At 38.5% G+C, this 12651-nt stretch overlaps 1 protein-coding gene across 2 annotated transcripts in view; it reads left to right on the top strand.

Moving 5' to 3' along the window:
• Positions 1-12651, top strand: part of Nptn (neuroplastin) — a 71386-nt gene that overhangs the window by 44424 nt on the left and 14311 nt on the right. For both annotated transcript variants that reach the window (XM_013112936.3, XM_013112937.3), the window contains exon 4: positions 458-552. In XM_013112936.3, coding sequence (XP_012968390.1) covers positions 458-552 — 95 coding nt within the window. The remainder of the gene's footprint in view (positions 1-457; positions 553-12651) is intronic.

A 12651-nucleotide genomic window follows, 5' to 3' on the forward strand; every position in this document is an offset into this window, starting at 1 on the left:
TTAAAAGAAAACTATGCTTGGTCTCTTTCTTTGTTGACTTCCTGAAAGGCATGCTACTAAATGAGATCTTCAGAGAAGTTCAGAATAGCTTATGAAACACCTTATCTCCTTTGTTTGTCTGGAACCTCCTGGAGAGCAAATTTTCAATATAAATTGTGCTTGGTGAAGCCTTCCATTTTTGATTGCTTGTTTTGTTGTTTGTTTCTCCCAATAAACTGTAGCATCATAAAGTTAAAGATCAGAAGCCCATTCCATTTCTATTACTGGCACCTAGCAGCGAGTAAGGCATTAATATTTGGGAATACATAAAGGAAGGCTTTTATGAGGAAGAGGTGAGTTATACTGAAGAGCAGGATTTGGAAAGTGTGATCCCATCTTGTTACCTATTTGAACTGCCTTCTGTTATATTTTGGCCATTTCCAGTTATCTCATTTCACTTTTCTTCTTATCTTTGCAGGATCAATAAGCCAAGGGCTGAGGATTCAGGCGAATACCACTGTGTATATCACTTTGTCAGTGCTCCTAAAGCAAATGCCACCATTGAAGTGAAAGGTACAACCTATCAAAGGCTTCAGTGTTAGCCACTTGTTTTTCCTGAGATAATTTGTTCTGGATGCCTGGTTTTCAAATTCTTTTTATTTCCATTTTGAGAAGCAGTGTAATTTATGGCTAAGACCACAGGATTAAGAACCTGGCTGCCTATTTTTAAATCCCAACTCTACTATGTATATTGGCAAGTTCCTAACTTCTATGCTTCCATTCCCTTATTTGTAAAATAAGACTATCAGTAGCACTTGATACAGTTGGTAGGAGCATTAATTATAGTATACTTACTATATTAAATTGCTGTTTCACATGTCACATGTTTAAGTAGTAGCATCTTATATAACCTAACATTGTGTAAGCTCTTGAACCATACTTTATAGGTGTGTCTACTTAAGTCTTCAGTGGTCCTGGCCACATTTGTGAAAGTTCATTGTGCAAGCTATTTGTTTTTAAGAAAATACTGTGGGTGCATGGCACCTTAAAGATGAGGTGATAGCAGAAAATTTTATGGACAGACAGAACTATACAAGTTGGAGCTACCTAATAACATTAGTCTCTTTTCATACATTATTCACAAGGAGAAGCTGAGACCCAAAAAGTGAAACCATTGTGTCCTGTGATAAGTTTGTGTCAAAGCTAGCCTATAGCCCAGGTCTTAACTCCTCAATACATTATTTTCCCCATTGTTTATAATGTCTAAGAAGAGGCAGAACTGTTGTTTAAGATCCTACTTAAGAAACAGGGTTTTAATTTATTTTATTTTGTTGATGAAGGACTATAAAAAGACAAACTTGTTCTGGATGGACAGATTTGGGGAAAAGGCCTAAATAGCTATTTAGCTCTTTCTTAAAATATTTGGAAGATTAAAAATGCAGATTGAAGAAAGGGTTAGTCATGTTCAGATCCACTGAATATAAAGGGAAATTAGTGTCATAGAAGATGCAGTACTGACTTAGGAGCTGATCAAGGCACTGTAGACTAAATTCTGACTTGTAGAGTTGTGGTTACAGCAGGTCACAACAGGCCAGGACTTGTTGCTTGATTTCATTCTGCTTTTGAAGAATGCCACATGAGGATAAAGGGTGTGGGAAAACATTTTCTCTTTGCCAGTAATGGATCTTCCCAACTGCAAGTGAGCTGAGCTATGTGGGGATACTTTCTCTCTAGTTGAAGCCCTTCATCATTCCTGCTGAACTCTTGGTACAGAGTTCCAAGAGTTGTGGGACAGGAGAGGTATATTTAGCTTGTGGTGGTCCTCCTCATGCCTTTGGGATAATCACACACAATTGCAAGTATGAACGACTGCAATCTTTATGGACTTGGCAATAATAATTTATAAGCAGCATTTCAAGAATGCAAAAAAAATTCTTTTCCTCTTTGTTTAGCCAGCTTAGATGTAGGGCTCAGGACTGGTGAGATGGCTGAATAGGTAAAATTGTTTGCTGTGCTATGCTGGTGACCTGGTTCAATCCCCAGAATTCACATAAGTTATGATGAGTGCACCAGCGCCACAGTTCTTCTCTGACATCCACATGCTCACCATGTCCCCAATGCACACAACAAATACATAGTAGTAAATAAACTTTGCTTTTTTGTTTGTTTTGTTCTGTTGTTTTAAGGTGGGCTTCATCAGTCCCAGAGGTATCCTCCTTCATATTTCTGTAGCAGATAATGAAGCAATAGTGAGGAAGGGCAGAACATAATGGGCTGCTGGCTTAGTGTTTTGAGACAGAAGTTACAACTTGTAGGTTTGGGGAGAGGCTCAGTAAATTGCTTGCTATTACAAACATGAGGATCTGAGTTTGACTCCCCAGAACTCAAATGAAAATGGCATGACTCTGCAATCCCAGCTCTGTAGAGGCAGACACAGCAGGATCCCTGGGCTTTGATCCTGTCTCAAAAAATGATGTGGAGAGTAGTTGAGAAAGAAACAACATTGACTTAGCTTCCACTTGCATGCATATCCTTGGGCATGTTTCTGCATGTACTGAACATGTACTGTCATGTTCAAGTTGTTGAGGAAGACATATGGTAGTATCCTGGTTTTAAAAACAGAAACATTTCTGTTATGTGAAATCCTAAGGCATTGTCTGTGACTACACTGGTTAGATGAATATATAATAAACAACCCACCAACAATCTATCAGAATTCCTAAGGAGTTTTAAAAGTTTTGCATTCTCTTCCTTAACATGTGGATAGAAAACAGAGTGTATAATATGTTGAGTTTAAGGTTGTTGATAGCTTGGTCTAGTAGAGATTAGGAATGTTGATATTTTCCCATTCTAAGTTCAAAAAGCTTTGAATAAACCCAGGATCATATTCTAAGCAAGTTTCCAGTTGTGGTTGGGTATGAAAACTGACTTAAATTTATAGGGCAGTGTGCTTTAATTCTAAATACAGTCAAATATACTATATTTCATCAGTGCCTCTGGGGTAGGGTTAGAAATAGTTGCCATTTTATAGTTGTAGAGATGTGAACATCTGCAGAACAAACAGTAAGGTTATTATACTTGAAAATCTCAAGGTTTAGGGAACATTAAATGATCTTGCTGACAGAATCTCTGAGGTTCTTCCTCATGCATTGATTTAACTGAACCAGCCCTTTGGAACAATAGAATTCAGACCATGCATAAAATATTTGTTCTCTGAATGACAGTTGTTTTTTCTCACAATAAAGGAAGGAAATGTGTTTGGGTGACCATGCTTTTTTCATTGTAGTTTGTGGTACTGACTGGGGCTGAAAGATGGACTCAGTGAGTAAAGTGTTTGTTGCATAAGCCTAAGAACCTGAATTTAGATCTCCTGTACCCACATAAAAAGCTTGGTATGATAGTATGGACCCCTAAACCCAACACTGGGAGATAGAGATAGAAAGATTCCTGTCATTTGCAACCAGCAATTCTATCCAGTCAGTGAACTCTAGGTTTAGTGAGACAAACCCTGCCTCAAAAAGTAAGGTGAAGAATTATAAAAGACAATACCCAGTGTTGATCTCTGGCTTATGTGCTATATCTCTGGCCATACATGCTAATGTGGACATAAACACCGATACGTAGATCACCCCCCCCACACACACACTCAGGTACATATACATATGCATCCCCCAAAAGGAATATTTTTTCCCATCTTCTTGTAGGATCTATAGCCCAAACTGGCCTTGTGATCCTCCTGCCTCAGAGTTTACCCACCACATAGTTTAAGTGTTTGACAATCAACTTGAGTAACTATCGGGACAGAAGAAAGAACAAGACCGGCCAGGAGAGGGGAAAGAGTTGTGGTAATGTTCTGAGTCTGTCTTCCCTGGAATCTGCCAAGCTTGTTCAGAGGATAGCACATTTCTCCAGCTTCTTGACTATAGATACTGCGCCTTCCAGGGATTCATTGAAGAGTAGATGTTCAGTTTTCTTCTTCATACAGTTCCTTAGTGCTTTGCCCCTTTCTCCATTTGATCTACCTTCCTTTTCTAAACTGATAATGTTCTTCTGTCTCTTCTACTTAGCTTTCTTTACATGTGACTGTTTTTTGAGAATGAAATCTCAGGATTTCTGAAAGAATGTTCCCTGCTGCCAGCTGGACACGATATTGTGTGGTGATGTGTGGTGTTGATGAGTGTCATTATTGAAAGGATCTGTACTGCATCTTGAACAAAAACAGCGTTTTCATAGTCTTCCATTCAGGAGGCTGCCCAGAAGCACCCTTTAGGCTGCAATTGATGAAAAAGCTGGTTTTGACTACCAAGTTGTGTCTACATGAGAAGTCTTTGATAGCATATCATAGTATCGTTGGGGAATTAATGAGCATCATCTTCATCTCAAATAACGATTTCTGCTCTACTCTCAGGATGCTGTTGACCTGTCATAATAAGAACAGCTAATGTTGTATACTTACTGTGTGCCAGGCATACAGTGAGGATTGTTTTTCTCCTCTCCTTTAGTTCACAAGTGCATGAAGTAAATAGTATTATATTTACTAGCCAGGTGAGAAAATACTTTTTTGTGGGATTAAATCACTGGTCAAGTGTGGCTGAGTTAATTAGTAGAGCCAGATTTTTACCCAGGCTATCCTGCCATGTTCAACACAGGACAATTGAAAGGCCTTTAACTGAGAGTTAGAAGAAATGGATTCTAATCTTGTCCTGTCATTAAACTCACCCCAAGTGTGACCAGTCCACATTTCACCTCTGGGCTCCAGTTTCCTCTAGTGTTAGATCAAGTAAAATTAACACAAGTAACTTTTAAGGTTTCTTTATGACTTTTACATGTGTGGTATCCTCAATTGGACATGGGAGAGTTTAATATTGAAGGAAATGAATTCTGATCCTGTTTTCCTCATGGCAATAACTAGCTTCTCAAGATGGGGAACACTTAACCTCAATGTACATTATAACTTTACCTGTCTAATGGGACATTTCTTTCTTAAAGTCCCAACTTCTAACACTGGTGTCAGAAATGGTTTTATTTTTATTTAATTATTAGAAAGAGTGTGTGCGTGCGTGCAGTGTGTGCGCTGGGGGGGCGGGGGGGGAGACAGACTCTTGTATCCTAGTTTGGCCTCTAACTCCCTGTGTAGTGAAAGATAACCTTGAATTTCTTATTCTCCTGTCTCCACCTCCCACAGTGCTTAGATTATGGGCATTCGTCACTGTACCTGGTTTTCATGTGCTGGAGTGAACCTAGAGTTTCATGCGTGCAGAACAAGCGACCTGCTGAGCTATAACTCTTAATAAGGAATAGTTAGACTTGTGTTCTCAGACTTGATTTAGTTCATCTGAAATGCCTGGACATCAGACATTGGAAAGCATGTTGAGAAGCCAGTTGTGGTAGCACGTGCCTATAGCCTCAGCTACTTAGGAAGCTGAGGTAAAAGAGTCACTCAAGTTTACCAGTTTGAGAACAGCTTGGACAACATAGTTAAGACAGTTTCTTTAAAAAAAAAAAAAAAAGGTCCAAGTTGAAGAACCATTGTCTTAGAGTGTGTTATCTCACTGGTGTTTTAGAAGGAGGCAACACAGACCCTAGGCTGGTTTGAGTCTTCATACCAATAAAGAGTATAGAAGGCTGGTTGGATTAAACCCTTCATCTTTGCTTCCATGGGTCCAGTGTCATATTCCTTTTGGGATTCTTGATCTTAAGTTAAATCTTAACTCTCCCTCTGCCTTCTCTCAAGCCTTTATTTTGCTTGTGACAGAGATAAGATGTTTCTGGGATTGGTTGGATAGGTTCCATAAAGGAAGCAGAAAGATTATTTATGTAGAAAGAATGTATTTACTTGGAAACAACTCATTCATTGACAATACCTAAAAGTAAATTTTCTTTGAAAATGAGTTCTTGGTAGGTTAAAAGTTTACTTTGAAAGGAGAATATAAAAAGGTTCTACATATGAAACCTTATACCTTTCTCAGGTCTATTCTGTTAGTTAATGTGCATCTCATCTAAATGTGCTTCCATTGCCTGAACTGACACTTTTCTCCAGCCTGCTTCCTGATATAACAGAGAAGCTGGTTGTCTTGTTCTAAGAACAGGCAGGTTGGGCAGCAGACAATGCAAAGAAAGGTTTGCTTTCTGCTAAAGGCCTAAACTGCCCAAGGTAATGAAATCATGCCAAGCACTCTTGGGTAGCTAAGTCTCTTTTGAGACCCCAGTAAATAGAACATATAACTTAGAAGGCAGAGAGCAAGCCTCTCTGTACAGTACAAAATGCATGGTCTTTGGAGTCAGTCGTGAGTTAGATTCTAGTTTTGCCTTTTACTAGCAGCCTAATTAGAGACCTCAAATAACTTCCAAACTTGATTTTTCCAATTCATGTATATATTGTATAGGTTATAGTTGTTATCTGTTACTTGTTCTGGAGTTTTCTGACTAAATGAGACTTAAGGATCTGTTCTCAGAGTGGCTCACTCACATTTGTTTTCACAGGCCTTCTTTCTGAGGGCCTCCACAAATGACTGTTCTCTATCATGGTACCAATGCCCCCTTCCCTCAGAGAGCAAGCAAGGGGAAACACAGTGCCATTTGTAAGTAGTTTATAGAACTTTCTACTTTTACTTACCCTCTTATTTTATTAGAAGAGAGTCATTATTCCAGCCCCAGTTCAGCAGAAGGGAAATGAAATTTCATCTCTTGAAGGGCCACATTTGAGAACTTGGTTGGGCCTGAATAGTCTCTCCCTGGTACTCCCACAGAGTATTTGGGTGTCTTGCTGTGGGTGTACTATCCTGGCCAGCAGGTGGAGCTGAAGCATGCTCGTTTATTGAGTTGTACTATACAAGATAAAGTGATAGGTCATAGGTCTTTGTATTGATCCAAAGTTAAAGTGATCATTATTATAGTAATTGCCTTCAGGGATAGAATGGTTTAGCTTGGATTGACTTTCTCTCTTCCCAGTGTAATAGTGATGCTTCTGCCATCTAAAGGGTGAATAACGAGGGCCTTATTCTTTGGAATACATTTTTATGTAATAGTCTTTTTATAAGATGAGGAGAAAGCAGCAATTGGTCTAACCATTGAACAGTCTTTTTTTTTTTAATAGGCTTGTACCTGTAAACATGACCTGTAAAGCACAGTTGGGGTTAACTAAGCCAGTGGTAGCCTTTAAGGTCCTGTTCCCACATGTAAATAGAAACCTCTATAGAATGCCCTTACTAGGTGAATGAAACAAAAAAAAAGTAATAATGTCCTTTTTTTAAACACCAAGACAAAGTAACGACCATTTTGTATCCTTCTCTCTGTTGAGACCATTTAAGTTTGAGGCTTTTCAGAATTGAGATTTGATAAGAGTTTGTGGGGCTATATATCAAATCAACTTTTAGTCTTCCATGTCAGTGGTTCTTTACCTGTGTGGATCATGATCCCTTTGGGGGTCAAACAACCCATTCACAAGGATCACATATCAGATATTTACATTATGATTCATACTAACAGCAAAATTACAGTTATGAAGTAGTAATGAAAATAATTTTATGGTTGGGGGTCACTACAACATGAGGAATTGTATTAAACGGTCACAGCATTAGGAAGATTGGGAACCACCGTTCTAGGTGGTTTTGATGCATTCTTTAGAAATGAGTTCCTGTATTATTTTTGTGTGGCTGTAACCAAAATACCAGGCAGAAACAATGTTAAGGAGGTAAAAATTATTTTGCTCATATTTTCAGAGGAATTTCAGTGCTTCATGGCAGAGAAGTCATGGTAGATAGTTCCATTTGTGGTTTTGCAAACTTGAGGTATTGGCTTGCTCATGTTGTGGGAGACAGGAAGCAGAGTATATAGACTAGAACCATGGGTGGTTAAGCCCCACCCCTAGTGACCTATTCCCTCCAGCATTGTGTCCTAAAGTATAGCCTTCAAAATAGTGTCACAAGGTGACATTCACAACATGAAAAATATGGGGACTATTTCAGAATCAAACCACAGCAAAATCACTGAATTCACAAAATCACTGAATTCATATAACTAAGGGTATTAGGCAATAATGATCCAGAGCAGAGACCAAGTCAAAGAAGAATAAAGATGATAAATATATCCTGCTTTTTGATATTTGTCTGTCTTAGACCATTTCCATAAGCACCCGAAGATCCTACGAAATAACTCAGTTTGTTATCTTTAACAAATTTTAATCTTGAGTTCCTGGTTTTCATCATCATTGTTGCTCTCTTCTTCCTCAACAGAGCAGCAAACATAAAACAAGTTTTCTCCTATGGTCTTTCTTACCATAGTAACTAGAAGCTCTATTTTTGGAGTTACTCAGGGCAGAGATTTTGGAGTCATCCCTGAAGCCTTTTTTCTGATGTCCCACATTCAGTTATTAACAAATATATGAACTCAGCATATAAACTATACCAGAGTCCCCTACCTCTCCCCACTTCTGCTACCACCATCATGTGAATCTCACTCCTGTGAGTACCCTTCTGATTGGTCATATATGTTCTTGTTTACTGTAAAGTGTAAACTCTTAATGAAACAAGTATATACCTTCCTCAGGGCTTTTGTATTTTCCTCTCCTATAGTGTTTTTCCCCTCAAGATACTTATGATCTATCCCTTATTTTTTTCATAGTGTTGCTAAAATATACCTAAGAAGAAATGTCTTTCTTGACTTTTGTAAGACATGCTTTGGACTTGTAGGAGGTACTAAATAAGTGTGTCCAGTCAACAAAACACAGCTGGAGAAGATGGTAGCTCTTCTGCTCCTTGTATATCTTGGTCTCTCTGGTCCTGTCTTGGTTGACATATCTATTGAATCTTCCTTGCTTTAGAATGCTTTTTTATTTTTTAGCATGTAATTTAATTACAACATTTCTTCCTTTCCTTTCCTCCTTTCAAGCTCTTTTATATAACCCTCTCTACTCTCTTTCAGATTCATGTCTCTTTTTTCATTAATTGTTATTGCACGCATATTTGTATATGTATGTACACACATGTATGTATTCCTAAATATAACTGTTTGAGTCCATATATTGCTACTTATATGTATGTTTTCAGAGCTAACCATTTTGCACTGAACAATCAAGTCAGTGTGCTTTTCTCTGGGGAGGATCACCTTTCCAGCTCCCAGTTTTACTCAGTGGTTCTTTGTGTAGGGTTGAGGCCTTGTGGGCTTTTCCCCATCCAGTTTGGCATGTTCATTGGTATTGTTCTTGTTCAGCTTAAGTCTGGGCACTCATGTTGGTGAGACTTTACAGTTATGTCTTGGGATGTTCCTAGGAAACACAGTATCATAGCAAATTCCCTGATTCTGTGGCTTATAGAACCTTTCCACACCTTCTTCTGTTACATTCCCTGAGCCTTAGGTGTGGGATTATTTTGAAGATGTATCTGTTGGGGCTGGACTCCACAACTCTGCATTTTGATTGGTTGTGGTTTTCTGTGGTGGTCTTTGTTGCAAAGAGAGGTTTCCTTGATGAGGGGTAAAGGCTACACTTACCAGGTTAGATGCTGGAGGAGGATGTGGGAAGTTTGAGTATGGAGTTGGATGGTGGAGGTAGCACTGTGGATCTTGTGGGTGAATGCAGGTCATTAATATTTTTTGACTGAAAAAGAATCTATGAAAAAGAGTGGTCAGTAGACCAGAGAAATGGCAAACTTGGCTGTGGAAAAGTAGAGCAGTAGATGCCTGTTACTTCTTGGGAAGTGAAGAATTTTTCATGGAAAAACAAAAAGACATTTCCTTGATAATATCCAACCTAGAAAGCATTTCAGAGTGATACCCAAACAGACTTGGGTTTGGCAGGAACCCAACTCAGTTTGGGGCCTTACTTATTCCATTCCCATCCTAGATGTCTCTGGAAGTTGCAACCAAATCCAGTCTGTCTGGGAAGCAGTCTGTGTACTGTAGGACTTTGGATGTTTTTAAACCAAAAAATGCAAAGGTGGAATGTGGTATCAGACCATGAAGTAATACAGTTCTCCAAGATTCTACATTTCAGTGGATATTGGACATCTTACCTACCTGTTTAAGACTACTGGGAAATAGGCAGGTGCAAGAATCATCTCCATTAGATAAGTATAGATCAGAGCACAGAAGAAAGCTCCAACTCAACTGGAATTTGGATCAGTGCCTTTTGATTCTTTTTCCTAACCTGGCCAACAAAGAGATAGCTGGCCTACTTTGAGTTTTATTGCTTTCAGATGTCTTGTCATGCCCTAGTAGAAAATATAATTAGGATAAAAGAAGTTTAAATTCAAAGAATTAGCTCCACATCAGGCTTCTTGGATCCTTAAAGCTGATCTGAAACATATGCTATTTATTTCTTAAGTGAGTCCTAAAAGTGGAGAATAGTCTAGATCTTGAAATTCTCCAGATATTGGGCTTAAGGTTGTTATAAATTGGCTAGATGTGGAGAGTCATCCTTGTTTGTTTGTTTGCTCTCCTTGCACAACATGTTCTCATGTAGTTGAGGCTGGCCTCAAATCTTTCTTTTTTCCCTTCCACCTCCTAAGATTGCAACATGAACCACCATAATCAATATTAATATTACTTTTGTTTCTTTTTAAATAATTTCTTTTGAGATTATAATATAATTGTGTCATTTCCCCCTTCCTTTCTCCTTGCTTTCTTTTAAACTCATGGTCTCTTTTTTCATTAATTTTGTTATATACAAGTATGTATAAATGCATATGTATATATGTTCTCTCTAACAACACACACACACCCTCTGCATACATAAATACAACCTGTTTAGTCTGTATAATGTTACTTTTATGTATATTTTCAAGCTGACCATTTGGTATAACCAAATGGTGCTCTTTCCTGGGGAAGGTTATTTCTTCCACTGTTAGCATTCCTTAGTTGCCTTTAGTTCTTTGTGTAGGGTTGATGACTTGTGGTATTTCCCCATCTACTTTAGTTTGGCATATCTATTGTCCTTGTTCAGCTCGTGTTTAGGTAGTCATGTTGGTGAAACTTTGTGGGTATAGCTTCTGGAATTACTATGGAATACAGTCTTAGCAAATTCCGTGATCCTTTGGCTCTTATAATCATCTTTCTGCAATGATCCCTGAGTCTTAAGTACATGAGTGTGGAACTGGGCTCCACAGCTCTGCATTTTCATCAGTTGTGATTTTCTGTAATGGTCTTTATCTGTTGCAAAGAGAAGTTTCCTTGATGAGGAGTAAGGACTACATTTATCTGTAGGTATAAGGACAAGTATTTACAGTGTAGTTCAAGTTTATGCTGGTTTAGTAAAGTGGTGGTTGTAGGTTCTCCTTCAAGACCCATGACTTCACTAGCACTGTAGGTAGTTTGTTAGGTTTCCAGTACCAAGCTCAGTGTCTCTTGTTGAGTGGTTTTTAAGCCTTATTAGAGAGTTGTTGGTTAATGCTAAGCCACTACTGCACCCTTATGGTTAGCATGCCATGCTGGTTGTGTTTCATAGATATCATAGATGGCTAGGACTGTTAATTGTTTTCTTCCTTTGGAAGTTTGCATGGTGCCTTCTGATACCATGAAGGCTAGTCCTCTGTGAAGAAACATTCTGGTCAGTTCCAGCTCAGGGGCCTCTGGGCCTTGTGTAAGAAGTGTATCTTCAGCAACAGTCATAGAACTTCCACTTCTGTGGGACAACGAAGAGCAGTAGCAATAGCCTATATGTGTTTTAGGAGTCATTTGGACAACCCTGACCTCATGCTTGGAATTGGAGTTGGTGTTAGGTGATCTTTGACTTTTGGAGGGAGACTTGTTAGCCCAGGTGAGAAAATTTCATTTAAAGTATATATGTATATTTATACACAGAGTTGCGTGTATTATAGGTTTTTTAAGGTAGTTTAATAGTATGATTTCTAAATTTTCCAGATATCCTTACTGTTATTTTAACCTCCTCCCTCCTTCTGTATTTATCTCCTTCCTCTCTAATTAGAGTATCCCCCTCTTTCCCATTTCCATGATCGTTATTTCCCCCTCTACTGTTCCCCAACTCCTTCCCCACAATGGTTCCTTTTTAATTTCCTGGTTTCTGCAGTTAACTCTGGGATAAGTTCTCACATCTGGAGTTGTGGAGCCAGGAGCTTCCCACGAGAGAACTCATATGATGATTGCATTTCTGGATCTGGGTGTCCTCACTCAATATGATGTTTTCTAGTTCTATCCATTTACCTGCAAAGTTCAGGATGTAATTTTTATTTGCAGCTGAGTAGTATTCTATAGTATGTGTGTACCACATTTCATTATATGTTCATCAGTTGAAGGACATTTAGGCTGTTTAAATTTCCTAGATATAGTACATACAGTAACAATGAACATGGCTGAGGAAGTGTCTGTGAGTAGGATGTCAAGTCCTTTGGGCATATATGCTAAGGAGTGGTAGGTATAACTGTGTCATTATTTTTAGTCTTTTGAGAATTTCCACATTGATTCCACAGTAGTTGAACTAGTTTTCAGTCCCAACAGTGCATGTGGGTTCCCCTTTACCCCATCTCCCCTTCAGATTTTGTTATAAGCTTGTTTTGTTTTATCTTTGCCATTCTGACTGGGGTAACATGAAATCTCAAAGTTGTTTTGATTTGCATTTCCCTAATTGCTAGAGATAATGAATATTTTTTAAAGCTATTTCTTATCTGTTTCGTTGTTACTGTTTTGAAAACTTCAGTTATATTCCAGGCAGCCTTGTTT

The sequence above is a fragment of the Mesocricetus auratus genome, unplaced genomic scaffold (genome assembly GCF_017639785.1).
Source record: "Mesocricetus auratus isolate SY011 unplaced genomic scaffold, BCM_Maur_2.0 Super-Scaffold_100022, whole genome shotgun sequence".
Taxonomy (NCBI): Eukaryota; Metazoa; Chordata; class Mammalia; order Rodentia; family Cricetidae; genus Mesocricetus; species Mesocricetus auratus.